This window comes from Pseudophryne corroboree, chromosome 5 (assembly GCF_028390025.1).
Source record: "Pseudophryne corroboree isolate aPseCor3 chromosome 5, aPseCor3.hap2, whole genome shotgun sequence".
NCBI classification, from domain to species: domain Eukaryota; kingdom Metazoa; phylum Chordata; class Amphibia; order Anura; family Myobatrachidae; genus Pseudophryne; species Pseudophryne corroboree.
The window spans coordinates 193,942,837-193,965,796 of NC_086448.1; the positions used below are offsets into that span (position 1 = coordinate 193,942,837).

Consider the following 22,960-nt stretch of genomic DNA (forward strand, 5'->3'; position numbering starts at 1 on the left):
GGCTTTGAGGTACCGCACAGCGATCGCAATCTGCGCGCCATGCTCCCACACACAGCGGCACTACAGGGTGCAGGGGGAGTACCCTGGGCAGCATATAGACCTCATATCAGACTGGCAGAGAGTGTTTTAAGTGCCAAGGCACTAATTCCGGACCCCCCTAATTCCGGCGTATTGCACATCCAACCTCCTTTTGTGCCCCCTGTGGCACCATGGGATCTTAACGTGTTGTTGCAGTTCCTTCGATCTCATTGGTTTGAACCTTTACAGGAGGTAGAGTTGAAATTCCTTGCTTGGAAAGTGGTTATGCTGTTGGCTTTGGCATCCGCACGGCGGGTGTCTGAATTGGCGGCCTTGTCTCACAAGAGCCCTTATTTAATCTTCCATGAAGATAGAGCAGAATTGAGGACTCGTTAACAGTTTTCTGCCGAAAGTGGTTTCATCATTCCACTTGAACCAACCTATTGTGGTACCAGTGGCTACTGACGCCTTGCTGGAATCGAAGCCTCTCAATGTAGTAAGAGCTTTGAAGTTTTATGTCGCCAGGACGGCTCAGTTTAGGAAAACAGAGACTCTGTTTGTCTTGTATGCTCACAATAAAATTGGGGCTCCTGCTTCCAAGCAGTCTGTTGCGCGCTGGGTCTGTCATACGATTCAGCAGGCTCATTCTATGGCTGGATTGCCGTTACCGAAATCGGTGAAGGCCCATTCTACCAGGAAGGTGGGCTCGTCCTGGGCGGCTGCCCCGGGGGGGTCTCGGCATTACAACTTTGCCGAGCAGCTACTTGGTCGGGTTCAAACACCTTTGCGAAGTTCTACAAGTTTGATACCCTGGCTGATGAGGACCTCATGTTTGGTCAATCGGTGCTGCAGAGTCATCCGCACTCTCCCGCCCGTTCTAGAGCTTTGGTATAAACCCCATGGTTGTTGATGCGACCCCAGCATCCTCTAGGATGTATGAGAAAATAGGATTTTAATACCTACCGGTAAATCCTTTTCTCTTAGTCCGTAGAGGATGCTGGGTGCCCGTCCCAGTGCGTACTGTATCTGCAGTTATTGGCTGTGGTTACACACAGGTTGTGTTATGATTTTTGGCAGCATATTGCTGCAAATTCTTCATGCCATTGGCTTGTGTTCTGTTGAATGCCACGTTCTGCGGCATGCTTGAGGTGTGAGCTGGTAAGATGCTCACCGTGGCTTAACAATAAATCCTTTCCTCGAAATGTCCGTCTCCCTGGGCACAGTTCCTTAAACTGGAGTCTGGAGGAGGGGCATAGAGGGAGGAGCCAGGTCACACCATTTGAAAGTCTTAAAGTGCCCATGTCTCCTGCGGATCCCGTGTATACCCCATGGTTCTTGATGTGACCCCAGCATCCTCTACGGACTAAGAGAAAAGGATTTACCGGTAGGTATTAAAATCCTATTTTAATAAATTTACAAAAATCTAATAAGAATTTTAGGGGAAAAAATGAATTTATTCCATTTTGGAATAATGCTGTAACATAACAAAATGTGGAAAAAGTGAAGCGCTGTGAATACTTTCTGGATGCACTGTAAATATGCAAAACAGGATAAAGGAAGGTACGCACAGACACCTATAGTCTTAATCAATGATTTTATAAGGTCACACATGTCCTTTCCAAAAAAAGAAATAAATTTTTTATATATAATATAAATCTATCTATCTATCTATCTATCTATCTATCTATCTATCTATCTATCTATCTATCTATCTATCTAATACAATATTCAGAGGGCGCACAACAATGCTATTAATTTAATAATGATATTGAGAAGAGGAGATGTATTTTCTCTAACATTTCACAATATATTGAGAAGAGGAGAGATTGAGAAGATATTCTCTGCTATCTATTAGTCTAGTATCACCTAATTCTAACGAAATGATTAATTAAAAAGCTACTTACTGTGAGGATGCTTAAAGAGGATCCCCACAGGGATAGTCTCACTGTAGATAAGGATATTATGTAGTGGACATTTCTAATGGAAAAAAATTGAACTAATTAATTTTTTATTTAAATAAACTAAATCCAATCTTAATATATAAATAATTAATTTGTCACTTACGTGGATGAAGTTTAAGGGGTATATGCAATTCACGGCGAATCGCGGCAATTTTTCGCCGTTTTTTAATTCGACTTAATTCGACAGGTGAATTCCGGAAGGTGGCTTCCGGAATTCACCATATTCAATGCAAAACGGATTCTCCAGAATCGCGGGCGAAAATCTGCCGATTTGGCGGATTTTGCCGCGATTTTAAAAAACGGGAAAAAACGGGAAAAACACGAAAAAAAAAAAATGGCGTGGGGTCCCCCCTCCAAAGCATAACCAGCCTCGGGCTCTTCGAGCTGGTCCTGGTTCTAAAAATGCAGGGGAAAAATTGGGCAGGGATCCCCCGTATTTTTAAAACCAGCACCGGGCTCTGCGCCTGGTGCTGGTGCCAAAAATACGGGGGACAAAAAGAGTAGGGGTCCCCCGTATTTTTAACACCAGCATCGGGCTCCACTAGCTGGACAGATAATGCCACAGCCGGGGGTCACTTTTATGCCGTGCCCTGCGGCCGTGGCATTAAATATCCAACTAGTCACCCCTGGCCGGGGTACCCTGGGGGAGTGGGGACCCCTACAATCAAGGGGTCCCCCCCCCCCCAGCCACCCAAGGGCCAGGGGTGAAGCCCGAGGCTGTCCCCCCCCCTGAAAAGTGTTGAGAACTTTATGGCTCATCTAAATAAGAACGAGTATAACCTTAAGTTCACTTATAAGACGGACCCCACTACTATAGATTATCTGGACCTGGAATTAAAAGGATGTAGTATAGGAGGGGTGACTACTAAGACATTTTTCAAATCTGTAGATGCGAACAGCTACATACCGCAAGATAGCTGCCATCATCCTGTCTGGAAGAATGGAGTACCCTATTCCCAATTTGTTAGGATCAGAAAAAATTGTAGTAATATAACTGAATATTTGGAACAATCTACTACTCTGTATAATAGATTTATAGAAAGAGGTTATGATGCCAGCTTCTTAAATGAAGCAAGGGTGAAGGCCTCAGAAAGATCAAGAATGGAACTTATAAGAGAAAAACCTCATGCCATTTCTTCCAGTAGGAGTCAATCAAGACCTTTTGTTACTCAGTTTAGTTAAGATGCTAATAAAATAAAGAAAATAATGACAAAACACTGGAATATATTACAGAAAGACCCCATTTTAGGACCCACATTGCCGGACAAACCCCAGTTAGTATATAAAAAAGCTCGGAATCTTAAAAGTTTAATAGCACCAAGTTGTTTGAAGATAGAAAAGTCCTCGAACTCATCGAGTGACCATATTCTGGGTAAAAAATGGGCATGCTTCCCCTGTAATCAGTGTATCTGCTGCAAATACATGCAAAAGGCCTCTGTTAAACTGAAAATGGACAATGGTAGATTTCACATATTAAAAGATCGGGTCACTTGTACTACAGAATATGTAATTTATAAAATCAACTGTTCATGTGGTCTCTCATATGTGGGAAAGACAAAACGCAAGTTAAAAATCAGAATCCAGGAACACATATCAAAATGGATAAACGAGGAGGGGACAGGGACCTATCATTAGCAAAACAAGAGTCATATTGGATCTATACATTAAATACTTTATATCCGATAGGTCTCAATGAAAGTATTGACATAGTCTCCTTCTTAGGCTGTTAGTAGAAGCTATGGCTCCTGATATATAATTATCTACATTTATCTATATATTATTGTCCTTGTTCTAGGAGGCAATCTCTCCCACATAGATCTAGAATATATGTTTAAAAATAATCTAATGTTTTTTGGCAGTGTTATTTGGATATAAGTGTCATTGTATCACTATATAAAGTGAATTATAATAATCTTCTGGAAATGTGACTCTTATGTCTGTTCAATATATGGCTCTTTAATATGGCCATTTTATGTGTCATTGTATTTTCAAAAATGATTAATAATTTCTCAAGATGGGTGATCCCTTATTGGTTAAATATATGTTATCTCACTTTTAAGAGAGAATAAAAATCTTGACTTATAGCTATGTTTATGTAATAATTAAATACTGTAAAGATATTGAGAAAATATTGTTTTATTCCTGTTAGTCAGAGGGATTGTAAATTATTCACAGTATCCAAAGGGATCGTTAGGACATCACTACATATTGAGATGTCCTTCATTTCTTGGGTGGAATGGTCCCTTGTATATTGAGAATACAGGCATAGTGCTTAATATATGTCCTTCCCCAGTACACGCCACACTATTAGTAGTGGAGCGCACTGCTGGGATTAACAGTATCGCGCAGACACGGAAGAAGTGCGTTCCACCATTAGTACGGGTGGAACGCACAGCCGAACCCGGAAGTAACGCAACGCACTCTATTTTCCGTCATGGAATGAGCGCGCAGCGGGAGAAGACACAGCACCTCCGATCGGGACTCATAGAGATCCCGGTTCGGAGCTTTACCTCTCTGGGCTTAATACATTCCCTTCTTTGAATTAATCTAGTGCCCAGTGTGGTCCGCCCACTGTCTTAATAGGAAGTGGAGCATGGGGCGGAAGTCCGTGCGTTCCACCACGTACAGGTGGAACGCATGGCAGAAGTAACACATTTAGTTAGTGAAACAAACCCTTTCTAGTACTATTTAGAGGTTACTTTTAATTATGAGTCTACCTTAACCAATACTAACATCTATCCAACTAAAATATCCAAGTATTATTAGCTTAGCATCCATTTATGTGACCATTTTATTTCAACCTATCATTATGAGAAAGGAAGTGAGGTAATTCCTATATGGGTATAAATAGGCCAGACCCACACTCTGCAGTTCACTTGACATCCAGGAGAGGAGGCAGCCACACATATCCAGAATCTTTTATTGTAGGTAGCAACCTCAGGCTTTTAATTGAATGTAATAGGATTTTTCCCACCAATTGAAGTAATAAGAACCCTTATTTAATTTTTTTAGTTGGGTATTATTTATCTCTCTGGATATCCTGTTTGGCATCACTATTTTGGCCTTGTTTTTAAAGTAAGTCTTTATTTATGAGTTGATATAGTTCAATTTAGAGTGATTTCAATTCAGGGATTTTGAATACGATTTTGTTAAACCCATATAGACACCTTATGGTACTTTATTAATCCTGGAGGATACTTCATAACTGGTCATATCCATTGTTAGAATCGAATGTGAGTATGATGAAATATAATAATAGTGGCCAAAAAAAATAAAAAAAAATAATAATAAAAAACTTAAATTAATGTCTCTATATAAATATGTATATATGTTTTATAGATATATCCATTATGTATAAAACACATCAGACTTCTAATAAGTGACTAATTATTTATATATTAAGATTGGATTTAGTTTATTTAAATAAAAAATTAATTAGTTCAATTTTTTTCCATTAGAAATGTCCACTACATAATATCCTTATCTACAGTGAGACTATCCCTGTGGGGGATCCTCTTTAAGCATCCTCACAGTAAGTAGCTTTTTAATTAATAATTTCGTTAGAATTGGGTGATACTAGACTAATAGTTAGATAGCAGAGAATATCCTTCTTTTCTCAATATCTCCTCTTCTCAATATATTGTGAAATGTTAGAGAAAATACATCTCCTCTTCTCAATATCATTATTAAATTGGGATATGTGGTAGTCCCCTTTTTTGGATTTCAAGTGTCCTTAATATGTATAATGAAATGACCGCATCTGTTTAAATGAAATGTTAAAGAGAAATGTGATACCAACTGATGTTCCTTTTTGCTCTTTTGTTGTTTGTTTCCTCTTTTTTCCTCCATCTACACCACCAGCTACGACCTGTACCCCTGATGAAGTCCATAGTGAACGAAACGCGTTGGGTTTTATACAGAAAAGTCTTTTAAGAATGTTTTTGTACAAATGAATATTGTTCTTATGAAACATTATACCATTGTATTATAATATTGTTTTATTAAAATTATTGTCCTTCGGGTCACGCTGGTTTGAATTTCATTCGAATTAATAGCATTGTTGTGCGCCCTCTGAATATTGTATTTGTTATATATGTTTATCTCCCACTAGCAGGGAGTTTTTCACTAGGTGCTGCCTGATTTTATACAGCGCGAGATAAGGGTATTGTTGTTTTAATATATATATATATATATATATATATATATATATATCTATATATCTATCTCGGGAGGTGCTCCTGGAAAAAAATAGAACATATAGAAACCAGAAGAAGGAAGTCTTCCCTGTTGTGTAACACAAACCTATACACAAAACTGAAAAAAGGTCACTCGCGCCCCAGCTGCTGCTCGGTACCAACCCCCAAGAGCACAACTTCTTGAAACAATTTAAACAACAAACATATGGGGTAGTCCACAAGCGCTGCTGAAGGATTGACAAATAGTTCTTAATTCATCAAAAAATCCCATTCACTTTCATGGAACATAAAGGAATTCTTCAAATATGTATTTTTCCACAGCTTCTCGAAGGTTCGCACCTTACGACTAACCTCCTCTATATGGGGTATGTACATCAAAAGGTTTCTTTAGATAGTCTTCTCATCAATATTCATCACTCCAAGACCACAAGCAATTCACCACCCGACCCTTAGAATTGGCGCTCACCTTTTTAACATGCCCTATGTTCCTTGAAAGGTATCTTTGTTTACACCGGGCACCACAGTTTCCACTGAGAGGTATGTCTGCACCACCGACGCGTTTCGGATTCAAGATCCTTCCTGAATCCGAAACGCGTCGGTGGTGCAGACATACCTCTCAGTGGAAACTGTGGTGCCCGGTGTAAACAAAGATACCTTTCAAGGAACATAGGGCATGTTAAAAAGGTGAGCGCCAATTCTAAGGGTCGGGTGGTGAATTGCTTGTGGTCTTGGAGTGATGAATATTGATGAGAAGACTATCTAAAGAAACCTTTTGATGTACATACCCCATATAGAGGAGGTTAGTCGTAAGGTGCGAACCTTCGAGAAGCTGTGGAAAAATACATATTTGAAGAATTCCTTTATGTTCCATGAAAGTGAATGGGATTTTTTGATGAATTAAGAACTATTTGTCAATCCTTCAGCAGCGCTTGTGGACTACCCCATATGTTCCCTGTTGTGTGCCCACTTCAGGGAATACTTCCTTCTTCTGGTTTCTAAATAAGCAAAACAAGAAGTCAGTAACTTACAATTCAATATAATATAGAACAAGTAAAGGGTATATAAACATAGCTGCGTCAGCAGACAACACAAACAAGTATCAGGGCGCCAGAAAGACCAGAGGTATTTGATGCCGTCAAAGGGAGTATTGAAAAGAAGATAGGTTAAGTAAGAGATGTAAAATCACTTGAGGGAAGAGGGCCCTGCTCATGAGAGCTTTACATTATAATGGGGGGCATTTATCACAGATCGCATATTGCATGAGATCTGGGCGGGATACAATATGCAATGCTGTCGGGGGGGTGTATCATCCTGCATATGCCTGGACAAAGGCTCCGGAAGGAACCAGTCCCTGTGATATGCTGATTGGGGTGTCCGGGCCGTCGTGCACAGGGACCTTTTCTGGAGGAGGGTTCCTTGGGAAACCTGCCGGAGCTACATTCCGCAATGTGTAGCCCATAGGCTCAATATCGGGCATTCCTGATATTGATACATCGGGCTGCATCGTTTTCTATGGGGGATGTGGCTGCAGGTGGCAATACCTGCTGCGATCTCTACCTCATACATTCGGGGGATACATGGGGCGACATGTAATGATGCCTGAGTTCAGCGGCCATGCGGGATTCCGGCCGTACTTGGATGTTTTTTAAAGGGGTAATCACTTACAAGGCAAAACCATACCTTGTAAGTGATTCCCCCATTTAAAAAACGTTTGAGTTTGCCTGGCATGCTGCATGCCGCCGAACTTGGGCGTTATTACATCAGGCCCATAGTATTTGCATCTAGCCCCCAAAAACAGCCACAAATACGATTTGATAAATGGGCCCCAAAGTCATTAAAAGCCTAGTACAGAAGCCAGAGTTGGTATAAAAATGTTCAATTTTTTACAATAAAAATCTCAGGCTAATGTAAAGGAAATTCATATTAGAAAATTAATATGTAGAGCAAAATTACATATGTAAAGAAGAATCAAAACTAATAAGCATTTTCTTCACATATAGAGGAACACACATTCGGGGAGGGTCACCTATAGAGAGACATGGTCACGCATGAGGGTTTAGTTTGGCTCGGATTGGCGTGGGAGACTGGAGCTGGAGTACCTGGAGCATGAAAGAAGCGTGGAGAATTTAGCTAGCTCCTAGTCCTAGAATAAAGGGTGATGACACAGTAGGAACTGAAATTGATTGGCCCTTTAGGAGAGACAAAAGCCTTTGACGGGTATTAGCACAAGCTGGGATACTGGAACTGGACTAAAGCAGACTGGACTGGAACCGAGGAATGACTAGAATCTCTGTAACTCCGGTCTGGAACTGGATAAGTGACTGGACTCAAACCGGATTGGCAACTGGACTGGAACCGGGCATGTGTTTTTTCACTGAGTCTCTTTATTTTAAAAAACAGGTATTGGATAGCAAAGGAGGAACAGAGATAGTGGAAACCAGACTGGAAATGGATTGACGGACTGGAACTGTACTGACATCTTGGAATCAGGGAGCTCAGCACAGAGCTACATTCACTCGAGAAGCAATGTTGTACCTGTAATTTGGGTGTGGCCAGGAAACTCCCTTTATAGGTATCATTATCCTCTGACTGACTGAGAGCAGCAACTCGATTGGCTGAAAACAATCGGGTTACTGCATCCAACATGGCTGCACCCATGCCTGAATTTTGGAGGGAACTTTGGGGTGGAAGAAGCAGGCCTGTACCCTGGGAAGGCGGGGAGAGAGCAGAGTGCTGCGGGGAGTGGAGACCGGAGTCAGCACGAAGCTGAAAGAAGCGATGTGCAGCTGCAGTGTGTATAGTCCTCAGCATCTACTGGGAGCGAAGCCTGCATGCGGATCTCAGCGCTACCTGTGAGCAGTATGAGAGACTCCTTATTAGTGTGCCATTCATGAAGCAGTGGAGAAGTGAGCCAGTGGAGAAGTTGCCCATGGCGACCAATCAGTGCTTACATAACATTTATATAGTGCCTTCTATAAAATTTTACAGAGCAGCTGATTGGTTGCCATGGGCAACTTCTCCACAGGCACACTTCTCCACACTTTTCACTGCTTCATGAATAGGCCCCTAAGAGCGGACCGCAGCGCCAGCCTGGAGAGGCATAGCAAAGATAAATAGGAGGTTTTAATACTTTGGGTCATCTCACACACATATACAGGGAGAGTCACACATAGAGACACACACATATACAAGGGAGAGGATGGCTCATACAGACTGGGGGCATACAACAATGTGTTCCCCTCCTACCTTGCTCTGGGGATGGCAACAGCTCCCTCCTCCTCCATAATGTCTGGCTGCTGCAGTCACAAGCTGAGTATAGCCCCGCCCCCTGCCTTGGTCAGAGGAGCATATGCTGGTCTCTACCTACCGGGGTTCAGCACACTCTCATCTGACCCCAGGTGTCTCATCAGCCATAATACACTGCAGCAAAAAGGAGCCGCTGTAAGGTGTCCCCGCAGCACTTTCAGCGCCATTTTCTCCTCACAGAGACGCTGGTCCTTCCTAAACACTGCTGCATGGATCAGAGTGGAAAACGAGGGAGGGGGGGGGGGGGGGGGGCACAGTGTTTTGGTGTGATATAAAGTGAAATAAAAACTCTATATCATAGGCGCTGGGGAAAATGAGCTGGTAAACTCCTGTGTTTCCATGACTGAATGTACTGGGGTCTATCCCTTATAGCCAGTGAAATGTCGGTGGGTGTTTGGTACACGTGTGTCGGCATATTTGAGGCTGAGGGCTCTGCCACAAAGGGAAGGACTATGTCGGTGCTGTCGACCCCTAATGGTACTTAGTACATGTAAATATGTCAACTTGTCAGTAGAGGTATATTTTTCCCAAGAGAAAACTATATAGGAGACACAGACGTGGGGGGTGTCCCTGTCGGCAACAACAATATCTGACTGGGTGGATATGGACATGATAATATGATGCATATCAGATAGATCTATACTTATATGGAATATGTATGTATAGTATAATTATATAGGTCTGTGGCACGATCACAGACGTGATAATTTTATGGAGGGAGTCATATTCATAGAATAGATTTCTCTCAGACCCTTCAGGGTCGCAAAAATGTTATTTTGCCCAGTTACTACTCCCTGAGATCGACTCGAAAATCTTTCTTAGGTCGACCATAATGTTTCCTGATCAGATCCTCAAAAATTGGCATTCAGTACCTGCTATATACACATTAGAACGTATTAACGTCACTAGGGACCTTGCTGTTCCGGACAAAAAATGTGTATATGTAGATAGATATATATATATATTTAGATATATTTATGTGTGTGTGTGTGTGTGTGTGTGTGTTTGTGTATATATATATATATATAGATATATATAGTTAGATAGATAGATATATGTGTGTATAGGTGCATTGGAAGGTATATATGTATGTATATAATGATGTTTATAATGAATGCTGAGGTAAAGTTTGTCCTTCTCAATGGATAGAAGGTGAGAGTCACCCCCTGTTCTGCACGGGGACCTGTCACAAAGGATCGTATGCAGGGAGATATGTGATACTCTAATTATGTGTCCGCATGTACGTTGTTTTATACTTGCATTACATGCGCATGGGGGAGTAGTTGTATGCAACTTAAGTTGAGTTATGTCTATGTCATTGCAGCATACCGCCGTGCGACTACAAGGGATATAGGACTCTTGTTTTCGTGGGCCACTTCCATAGCGGTCTCGACTAAGAGGGCGTTGTGGATTCACCAATAGAATGCTGAGACTATCTGGAGTATCTTCCCTATGAAGGTGAAACCTGGTTTGGGGATGGCTTTAAGTTGATCTCGGCAGATACCACTGGTAAGTCTACCTTCTTGACCTGGGATCATGATTGATCCCAACGACGCAGTTGTCGGAGTTGGGAAGAATGTTAGATACAAAACTGTTGAGAGTTTGTTTCTTCAATGGAAAGAGCTCTGAAGATCCAGAGCCGGGTCAGATCTACAACAGTGTCAATCCATCAATACGTTCCATTGATGAAAAAGAGGGTTGCGGCCTACGAGGCCATTCAGTGAGCAGGTTAACTGCCAGAGTGTTTTGTAGCGGGACCAATTGGACATGTGGTCCGGGTCTCACCTGCACATGCACCGGAAGATGATAATATCTTCCAAGACCAGAATTTCTCTCCTGTGGTGGCTGCTCAGTTCTCACCTCCTAGAGGGACGAAGGTTCGCGATCCAGGATGGGATCCTGGTGTCCGTGGATGCAAGTCTCCGCTGGGGAGCAGTCATTCAGGGGGAAACGAATTTCCAGGGAAAATGGTCAAGCCAGGAAGCTTGTCTGCACATAAACGTTCTGAAACATCTTGTTCGTGGTCTGCCCGTCTTAATTCAGTCTGACAACATACAGCAGTGGCGTACGTTAACCGCCAGGGCGGATCGGAGAGCAGAGCGGGGATGGCAGAAGCCACAAAAGTTTTCCGCTGGGCGGAAAGGCATGTAAACGCGCGGTCAGCGATCTTCATTTCGGGTGTAGACAACTGGGAAACATGCTTCCTCAGCAGACACGATCTCCATTCAGGAGAGTGGGGTCTTCATCAAGAGGTCTTTGCAGAAATGTCAAATCGTTGGGGAATTCCTCAAATAGACATGTTGACTTTTCGCCTCAACAAGAAACGTCAAAGATATTGTTCCAGGTTGAGGGAACCTCAAGTAATAGAGGTGGGCGCCCTGGTGACACCGTGGGTGTTTCAGTCGGTCTAGGTGTTCCCTCCACTTCCGCTCATTCCAAGGTGATAAAGATTATAAGAGGAACAAGGGTTAAGGCGATACTCATTGCTCCAGACTGGCCAAGGAGGGCCTGGTATCCAGATCTTCAGGAGTTGCTCATAGAAGATCCCTGGCCTCTACCTCTTCGAGAGGTCCTGTTACAACACGGGCCGTGCGTGTATCAAGACTTACTGCTGCTGCGTTTGACGGCATAGGGGTTGACTGCCAAATCCTAGCCCGGAAGGGTGTTCCCAGTGAAGTCATTCCAACACTTCTTCAGGCTTGAAAAGAAGTAACGGCAAAGCATTACCACCATATTTGGAGAAAATATGTGTCTTGGTGTGAATCCAAGAAAGCTCCTACGGAGGATTTTCCGTGAGGGCGGTTGCTCCATATTTTGCAAGTAGGTGTGGATGCGGGCCGAAAGTTAGGCTCCATTAAAGTACATATTTCGGCCTTATCAAATTTCTTTCAGAAGGAATTGGCCTCCCTTCCAGAAATACAGACCTTCTTGAAAGGCGTGTTGCACATCCAACCTCCCTTTGTGCCCCCTGTGGCTCCAGGGGATCTTAATGAGGTGTTGCAGTTCCTGCAATCTCATTGGTTTGAACCTTTACGTAAGGTTGCATTAAATATTTTTACTTGGAAAGTAGTCATGATGTTGGCCTTAGCATCCGCAAGGCAGGTATCTGAATTGGTGGCATTTGTCTCACAAAAGCCCCTTTTTAATCTTCCAGGCTGATAGAGTGGAGTTGAGAACTCGTCAGCAATTTCTGCCATAAGTGGTTTCACGTAAACCAGCCTATTGTGGTGTCAGTGATTACTGACACCTTGGCGGAATCGAAGTCTCTCGATGTGGTCAGAGCTTTGAAAATCTATGTCGCCAGAACGGCTCATGTTAGGAAAACAGAGGCTCTGTTTGTCCTATGGGCTCCCAACAAGATTGGGACTACTGCTTCCAAGCAGACTATTGCGCGCTGGATCCGTACTACGATTCAGTAGGCTCCTTCTTCGGCAGGATTGCCGTTACCGAAATAGGTGGAGGCCCATTCTACTAGAAAGGTGGGCTCATCCTGGGCGGCTGCCCGAGGGATCTCTGCATTACAGCTTGGCCAAGCTACTACTTGGCCGGGATCAAACACCTTTACGATGTTTACAGGTTTGATACCCTGGCTGATGAGGACCTTTTGTTTGGTCATTCGCTGCAGAGTCGTCCGCACTCTCCCGTCCGTTCTAGAGCTTTGGTATAATCCCCATGGTTCTTGAAGCATCCCCAGCATCCTCTAGGACGTATGAGAAAATAGGATTTTAATACCTACCGGTAAATCCTTTTCTCTTAGTCCGTAGAGGATGCTGGGCGCCCGTCCCAGTTCGTACTGTATCTGCAGTTATTGGGTATGTTTACTCACATGGTGGGTTGTGTTTCAGTCGGCCTGTTGCTGATGAGGTTCATGCCATGGCATTGCGTTATGCTGTTATTGGTTGTGTTTACACACACAGGTTGTGTTACGCTTTATGTCAGCGTATTGCTGCATATTCTTCATGCCGTCGGCTGGTGTTCTATTGAATGTCAAGTTCTGCGGCATACTGAGGTGTGAGCTGGTAAGATGCTCACCGTGGTTTAACAAGAAATTCTTTCCTCGAAATGTCCGTCTCCCTGGGCACAGTTCCTTAAACTGGAGTCTGGAGGAGGGGCACAGAGGGAGGAGCCAGTTCACACCTAATCAAAGTCTTAAAGTGTGCCTATGTCTCCTGCGGATCCCGTCTATACCCCATGGTTCTTGAAGCATCCCCAGCATCCTCTACGGACTAAGAGAAAAGGATTTACCGGTAAGTATTAAAATCCTATTTTATGTTGTGCTGGTGGTATACTTCGCGAGTGCCTTTCCCTCCTGTCTACATACCCACTGCCTGCAGGAAGAGCAGTCATAGTATACTGCACACCTGACAACATTCTTACTGTGTTAAATTGACACCTGTTTTAAACCAGTTTCTAGGCTGATGATGTAGCCCATCTCAAAAATAGGTTCTAGGAATTTTATTGCAGTTCTCCACCTGCTGATTGGGGCCATCTGCCCCATAAGTCTGGAACATTGTGGATGTATTCCAACAGACCTAATTAGTACGTAAAGATCTCTTTCTTTGAGCGTTTTGGTGGCAGACAGCAATGTTCCTTTTCAGTCAAGGCAGAAAGGAACTCCCTGCTGAGCTTTTGAAGGGTACGAGGCATTCTTGTTACTTTAGGCCGTGACTTCCACACAGTTACTTGGCATAAAAGTGTGAAGGCATTGCCATCCTTTCTCCACAATAAAATGTTTTCCAGGACTCTCTTTTTACAAGTGCATACCTATTTTATGATGGTGTGCCCAGGCATTAACAAAAGGAAAGTGCGCTATTTTTTTTTTTTTCTTTGCATGCTGTAAGGACTTAAAACACCCTGTTACGTTATCTACAGCATCAAATACATTAGTGGACACTCCTATACAGATGCAAACACTTTAAAAAAAAAACCAAGTGTACATTTTGTTCTAAACTGCACAGTAAAGCTGTTTATTTTTCTATCTGTTTGTGACGATGTATTTATCTTCATTGTTTGGTATTCTTTTAGTCCATTATACATGTGATGTTAGTCACGTTTTATGTATAAAATAAACTGGCAGGGTGTAGTACAGTAATAGAATATATAGATGAGTTCCGCTTTTTTTTGTATAGACTGAAGGTGCCCACACATGGTGCGATTTGATCTTTTTAGTTCAAATTGCATCTAGTTCAAATCGTACCGTGTTTATTTTCCCTGGCGAAGCGCGCTCCCGCGTAGTCAATATCGCAAGGCAAAATAGTATGTGCATTCAGGTGTTTTTGTACTACATCATGTCTAGTTCAAATTGCACGCTGTACATGTGATGCTGATTTTAAGACACTCACAAACATTGTAAACCAGCCCACTATTTTAATTTAAATATTGTAGTGTAGTCAAAATCGAGTGTAGTTCAAAACGCACCGTGTATACAGTCCAAATCGCAGACCACTTAGTCCAAATCGCATAGCACACATTGGGCGGGATTCAATTATTTTCACCCCTTTCCACACTCGTTCTGTTTCTACCCTCAGGGACATTGTATCATTATTTCAGCTCGCTACCCCCGGAGTAGCGAGGCACCCAACCCTTTACACAGTAAACCTGATTAGTATGGGCGCAATATGCGCGATAACGGAGATCATTTTAGAAAGGAAATTGGGCGTGATATGTCATTTGAATCTCACCCATTGTATAGGCTCAAATCGCATCTAGCACAAATCTCACAGTGTGTGGGCACCATAAGTATAATGTGTGGCTACAAATATAAACTATGCTAGCCGAAGTTGCACAGAGATTATATACTCCTAGTATGAATTCATCTTTTGAAACAAGAAATTCCGAGTTGATCGCTAGCTGCATTCATTCGCTGTGCAGCAAAGAGGCAAAAAAACTGCACTTCTGCGCATGCGTATGTGGCGCAATGCGCACGCTCGACTTACTTTTACAACGGCCGATGTAGTGTCACACAGGATCTAGCGAAGCTTTTCAGTCGCACTGCAGACCGCAGAGTGATTGACATGAAGTGGGCGTTTCTGGGTGTCAACTGACCGTTTTCAGGGAGTGTTCGGAAAAACGCAGGCGTGCCAGGAAAAACGCAGGTGTGGCTGGGCGAACGCAGGGCGTGTTCGTGACGTCAAAACAGGAACTGAATAGTCTGAAGTGATCGCAAGCGCTGAGTAGATATTGAGCTATTCTAAAACTGCACAAAAAAAGTTTGCCGCCACTCTGCGATCCTTTCGTTCGCACTTCTGCTAAGCTAAAATACACTCCCAGTGGGAGGCGGCATATCGTTTGCACGGCTGCTAAAAACAGCTAGCGAGCGATCAACTCTGAATGACCACCACAGTTTTTTATTGCTTTACAGCTAGCTTTTTGGTGGAGGCTTCCTTGTATATGTGCAGGTTAGAACCAGAAGAGAACAGGACATGTCGGGAAGTTCTGTATTATTAGTTTTATGTGTGAACTCAGACAGAAAGAAATGCACTTTCTGATGTAACAAAGTCAATATTTTAGATTTGTATAAGGCGTTGTTGTTGTTGTTTATTATGATGATTATTATTATTACTTTACTAGATCATGGATTCACCATCTGATGTTGCAGACAAGGCTGACAGAATTATTACCATGTTGCCATCAAGCTTGAATGCAATAGACGTCTACACAGGAGCAAATGGAATTTTAAAGTATGTTTTCATTTAGCTGATTTGACTTACCAGTTTTGCATGTATGTAGTAGGGATATTACTCTGTCACTAGCACTGTACCATTCAAATAAGTACACCTAAACAATGCAAATTGCAGTTGCTTGTTATTAGGTTTCAATGCTTGTTTCCATAATATGTCAAAGTTTAGACTCAAAGCAGTTGGACTTATCACAGGTCAATACATTTCTTCTCCGCAGCAAGGTGCGAGCCTGCTATTCTTGGCAAACTATGAAACTTAAACTCTGGGCACAATAGTAGAGTCATGGATTATACATGCGTGTTTCTACAACTTTAATGAACACCTTTATCCAGCATTCACAGTAGCCGCAGGGTCACTATACTTATTTGCAAAGGGTGCGAGTTGCCGTAGTATTTGAACGCTGGCAATTGCACTTGAACTCGCACCCCTTGCGGCCTGATTTCTGCCCGAATTTGCTTTCAAATAGCTCGTAGCCCTGAGGGGCAGCGAGCACTTTTGTGCGAGTACCGGCTGTTGTAAAGTGCGGCTTCTGCCGCGATGACTTGCAGGTGCGAGAAACTCGAAAATAATTGGATTGACCCCTTTGATGGAAAAGCATTTGGGCTTTTAGGGTAACTTGCTTCATTAATAGTAAGAGTCCGGGTTATCTATTTCTGCTGCGGGGTACACTGGGCTCCACAAGGAAAGACATAGGGGGTGTAGAGTAGGATCTTGATCCGAGGCACCAACAGGCTCAAAAGCTTTGACTGTTCCCAGAATGCATAGCGCCACCTCCTCTATAACCCCGCCTCCCTGCACAGGAGCTCAGTTTTGTAGTTGGTGCCGCAGATAGCAGGCACATAACAGAGGGGCTGCTCTGGGCAGCCCTAAGAAGAGCTTTTTGAGAAGAAAAGTGAAGACTTCAAGGGCTTCAGCAGTGTGTACATGTCTAGTGACATTCACTGCTGCAGCTCCATTTCTCCCCAGCGGCGCTGTACAATTCCGAGTCCTGGTTGCCGGGTAACTACAGCAGGAGGCTCCGGTTTTCTTCTAACGTCAGGCACACACGACGGGGGCTCTCCGGGATCGTGTGGCTGCGCTTCGGGAGGTGGTGAGTGGGTCCCACTCGCTGGACCCATACTTTATCACGATCCGGCGCGGTCAGTGGGAGGCGTGCCGCGCGCGCTGGCGGTGGACACTGTGGCAGTACATGCGATCCCACTAGATCACCAGGACATGGGTGCAGGTCAGGTTTTCCCTTAAAACTGTTTTACTAGTAGCCCACAGTACCCGGTGGTTTTGCCAGCAGGGGGATAAGGCTTAGACCTGAAGCCCCTCCCCCAGCCCCAGGGCGCCATTTCCAGCAAATGTTCCCGCCCTGGAGCGGCATATCTGTCTCTCCCTCACTCCCTGTCAGTGTTTGGGCGCCATTTCTCTCAGCTACACTGTTCCTGGGACTGCTTGGGCAAATCCTCCTGTGTAAAGCCGCCTGGTTGTCAGCGCTGTGACTTTACATGACACTTAAGTATTCTACATGTCAATTAGACAGTGTTAGTTAAGAGAGTGCATTTAGTCAGGGTTCTCTGGTACAAGTACCCTGTGATATACATCCAGTTCTTACTGTGCAGTGTTCTATCTATTGACTATATAGCTATATAAGCTGGTCCAGTGCAGTATTATTGTTAGTAATAACCTCTGCATTGTTTACATGTGACTATATATATATGTGCATTAGCTTGCTGAGTGGTTTCCATTAACTGTCTCTCACTCAACTTGCTATCCCTACCCTATATTCTATAACCTGAGGGGGTTTGGTGCGTCAGGTTTTATTATTATATAGGATTTTCACAAAGATATACTCTAATACGCATTTTTCTCTGTGATTTTAGTCACCATATCTCTCCTGTATCTCTGCTTGTGCTGACTACACTGCGCAGGGGTTTGGGTAAGAGGTATTGTGCTGCTGCCAATTGTACTGTGTTACCTGATACTGCAAGTTATATCATGTCTGCTTCTGAAGGTAACGGTTCTGGGGTGTAACACACTGCCAGTGTTGCTGAAGCCACAGATCCCTATGAGGAGACTATAGCAGCTGTGGGCTCTGGTTCTGGGGGCTCCTTGCCCCTCAGTGGGACTGTGGCAACTGGGGTACATAATGACCCACCGTGGGCTACTTTCTCCATGCTTCTACATACGCTAGTTACTAAACTTACGCCCCCTATGGGACCTCCTATGCCGGTGCAACTGTATGTGGTCCCCGCAGCTAACCCGCCTTGGGCGGACAATTTATCTGCTCAATTGAAGGAGTTGAACCAGTCCCTGACTACTAAAAAGTCTGACCCTCGCTTGCTTAAAACCAAGGGATCCTCTAACCGAGCCCTTATCTCCTCACAATCCACTGCTGTCACGGACACCTCGTCTGAGGAAAATGGCGCTTACACAGACCCCACAGATTCTGACACAGATACTGCTGATGGGGAGGGTAGTTCACATGTGGATGTTCCTGATCTTTTGGAGGCTATTAAGTTAATTTTACAGATTACGGATGATTACCAAGCCATCTGCCCCTCCTAAGAAACCAGATAGGTTCAAGCGTCGGAAGGTGGTTAAACAAGTTTTACCTCACTCTGACCACCTAGTGGATATACGTCAGGAACCCTGGGGAAACCCGGGAAAGAAGTTTGTGCCTCAAAAGAAGATGCTGGCTCGCTATCCCCTTGCGCCAGAGCTGTCTAAAAATTGGGAAACGCCTCCTCCAGTAGACTCGCATGTGGCTAGGATGGTTGTTTCCTCAGCTCTACCTGTCACTACCGTCACGTCTCTAAAAGAGCCTACGGATAAACGTGTGGAGGGTTGTCTGAAAGTGATTTACACCCTCACGGGTGCTGCACAAAGGCCCACTATTGCAGCAACATGGGCTGCAGAGGCTATCGAAGCATGGGCCTTGGAGTTAGAAGCTGAAATCTCTTCTGACCATCCTAGACAATGCTTGTCATATATTGTCACAGTTTCTCACTATAATAAAGAGGCGGCTTCTGATGCCGGTATCCTAGCGGCCAAGGCCTCTACTACATCAGTCCTGGCTCGCCGGATATTGTGGCTGAGATCCTGGTCTGTGGATCTGGACTCTAGGAAAACCCTGGAGGTACTCCCTTTCAAGGGAGATATTCTGTTTGGGGAGGACTTAAATAAGATAGTGGCTGACTTGGCTACTGCGGCTGACTTGGGGAGCGGTGATGGAGCAACACTCCCTTCAGGGTCGATGGACCAAGGAGGAATCTCTCCTCTCGATCAACATTCTGGAATTGCGGGCGGTCTTCAATGCGTTGAGTCTGGCCCAGCATTTAATTCAGAACCGTCCTGTTCAAGTACAGTTGGACAACGCCACCACAGTGGCTTACATAAATCATCAAGGCGGCACTTGAAGCCGTTTGGCAATGAAGGAAGTCTCACGGATTCTACATTGGGCGGAACGCCATCTACCTGCAATATCGGCAATATTCATTCCGGGAGTCCTGAATTGAGAAGCGGACTTTCTCAGTCATCAGGACGTACATGCCGGAGAGTGGGGCCTCCATCCAGAAGTGTTTCAACTCCTAGTGGAAAAGTAGGGCCTTCCAGACCTGATGGCGTCTCGACACAATCACAAGGTCCGGTCTTCGGAGCAAGAACAAGGGATCCTCGAGCAGCATTCGTGGATGCGCTGGCGGTGCTGTGGAGGTTTCGGGTGCCGTCCGTGTTCCCTTCAGTGTCACTCCTGCACAGGGTAATTCGGAAGTTCAAGCAAGAAAGAGGAATTCTGCTTCTCATAGCTCCAGCGTGGCCCAGACGGCACTGGTTCTCAGACCTGCAGGGCCTATCGTCAGAGCGTCCAATTCTACTTCCACAACGCCCAGACCTCCTCGTTTAGGGCCCCTGTGTCTACCAGGACCTAGCCCGGCTGTCTTTGACGGCGTGGCTCTTGAAGCTTCCGTCTTGAAGGGTTTTCTGAGGCGGTCATTCAAACTATGTTGCGGGCCCGGAAACCGGCTTCTGCTCGGATTTACTATAGGGTCTGGCATTCTTACTTTGTTTGGTGCGAATCTCACGATTTTGATGCTTCCATGTTTAGTATAGCCAAGTTGTTGGCCTTTCTTCAGCAGGGCCTGGACTTAGGCCTGCGTCTGGCCTTCCTCAAGGTTCAAATATCTGCCTTGTCTGTGTGGTTTCAGAGAAAGATTGCGACCTTACCTGATGTGCATACCTTTACTCAGGGTGTGTTGCGTATCCAACCTCCTTATGTCCCGCCTGTGGCTCCTTGGGACTAGTCAGTGCTTTTGGAGGCGTTACAAGAGTCTCCGTTTGAACCTCTTGGTTCAGCTGATCTTAAGTGGCTTTCCCTTAAGGTGGTGTTTCTGCTGGCTATTGCTTCAGCTAGAATAGTGTCGGATTTGGGTGCCTTGTCTTGTAGTTCCCCATATCTGATATTTCACCGTGACCGGGCGGCTCTTAGGACTCGTCCCGGATATTTACTTAAGGTGGTTTCTTCGTTCCACCTTAACCAGGAGATCGTGGTTAGACTTGTTTCTCCTGATCTGTCTCCCAAAGAGCGGTCTTTGGATGTGGTACAGGCTCTCCATATCTATGTGAAGAGAACTGCTTCTATTAGGAAATCTGATTCTCTCTTTGTGCTGTTTGGATTTCACAAACAGGGCTGGCCTGCTCACAAGCAAACTTTGGCCAGATGGATTAGAATGGTGATTGCACATGCTGATGTGAGGGCTGGTCTATCAGCTCCTACTCACATTACGGCCTATTCTACTCTGTCTGTTGGACCTTCTTGGGCAGCCCGCCGTGGTGCGACCCTTGAACAATTGTGCAAGGCGGCTACGTGGTCCTCTGTGAACATGTTCATAAGGTTCTATGCCTTCGATACTGCCGCTTTCCAGGATGCTTCCTTTGGACGCCGGGTTCTTGTGCCCACTACAGTGCGTCCCCTCCTATAAGGAACTGCTTTAGGACATCCCCTATGTCTTTCCTTGTGGAGCTCAGTGTACCCCGCAGCAGAAAACGAGTTTTATGGTAAGAACTTAACTTTGTTAAAAACTCTTTCTGCGAGGTACACTGGGCTCCACAAGGCGCCCACCCTGACGCACTTAGCTTCTTTGGGTTGGTATGGCATTAGCCGCTCCTGTGCAGGGAGGCGGGGTTATAGAGGAGGCGGCGCTATGCATTCTGGGAACAGTCGAAGCTTTTGCGCCTGTTGGTGCCTCGGATCAAGATCCTACTCTACACCCCCTATGTATTTCCTTGTGGATCCCAGTGTACCTCGCAGAAAGAGTTTTAACAAAGGTAAGTTCTTACCATAAAACTCGTTTTTGTCCAGTGCTATATGAATAAAGTGTGGGTTTATGAGCCAGAAGTGCTTTTTGATTCATAGGGGTATATTTACTAAGGTGCGGGTTTTTAGTAGTGGAGATGTTGCTCATAGCAACAGATTTCTGTTTGCCATGTCAGGAGGGTGTGAGCAGAAATAATGGTTGCCCACGGCACTCGCACCCTTCGGCACAAACAATTTAATTGCTCCCATCACTTTACACAGGAGCTGCGGGCAGCGCAAATCAGTTGAATGCCCCCAAGAGCTCACTAAGAACGGCCACATAACCCGTTCACCAGATGGACTATCTGGCAGTATCAGCGTTAATGAATCCACCATAAAGACGACACTGAACAAAAGCTATGGGAATGGCAGGATACCATTATAGAAATTACTGGTTTCTATTAAAAAAAACCCCCACTAGCACCGGTCAGTCTCCTTGACATGATCGCACCATTATTGTCTATTTTTATATTGCCATCATTTTACGCAGTGTTGTACAGTCAATGCTGTCAACAGAGGTTGCTCAGGAATTGAACTCATGACCTCTGCTGAGAGGCAGAGATACTAACCACTGTGCAATTTCCTTGTGATGTTTATGGAAAAACAATACACATTTGGTTTGCATCTTGTTTATGTTTTATTCTTGCAAAAAAAAAATTCTGCAAATTAAGTTTCCTGGAAAAAATAAGGTAGAAGTAGTGTGTATACTGCATACACAAGTGACTGCTATTGATGTTGGGATGTGGGGAATGCAAGTGTGGAAAATGGACTCTGCAAAATCCTCAGCAGTGAAGTAGTTAATTACTGTTTCTTTCTGTTGGAGAAAGCGTGCTATAAACATAAAATTATTATTATTATTATTATTATTACTACATGAAATCCATGCACAGAAGTGTAAGCAGCAAAGGCAATCCGCATTGAGTCAGATGATGGGGTTCACACGGGTATGGATCATTATGTTGACAAGTCAATAGGTCGACCCAATATGGTCAATAGGGTCATTAGGCCGACAGGTAAAAAAAAAAGAAGGTAGACAGTGGAAAAGGTCTTCATATCTTTTATTTTTTTATTTTTTGGTGTAATTTTCGTTGCCAAAGCACAGGAAACCCCAATTAGTGAGCAAGGTGCCTTACTCCGCTACCGCTGTGGTCGGCACAGGTTACTATTCCACGTGGATGGTAAAGTATGAAAAGTTGAATAAAATACAAAATACCCTTCAAAAGTTGTGTTGACCATATGTGTCGACCATTTGAACCAGTCGACCTTTTGTTCCTGTCGGCCATAAGCACTGTCGACCTTTTAGATGTCAACCTAATGCATGTAGTATCTTTCAGAGGAGAAACTTACTCCACCTGGTGTGGTGGTGGCGGCAGTGGCAGTATCGGTGTGTAAATTAGACATGGCTACTGTATGAGACTGTAGTAGTGGTGGAGTTCCATTCTGGTACACTGGCTGTGGGCT

General features: G+C 44.2%; 1 protein-coding gene across 1 annotated transcript in view; it reads left to right on the forward strand.

Moving 5' to 3' along the window:
• HIBADH (3-hydroxyisobutyrate dehydrogenase) overlaps positions 1 to 22,960 on the forward strand; it is a 256,604-nt gene that overhangs the window by 43,498 nt on the left and 190,146 nt on the right. The window contains exon 3 of the mRNA XM_063921982.1: positions 16,052 to 16,161. Within this exon, the coding sequence (XP_063778052.1) occupies positions 16,052 to 16,161 (110 nt within the window). The remainder of the gene's footprint in view (positions 1 to 16,051; positions 16,162 to 22,960) is intronic.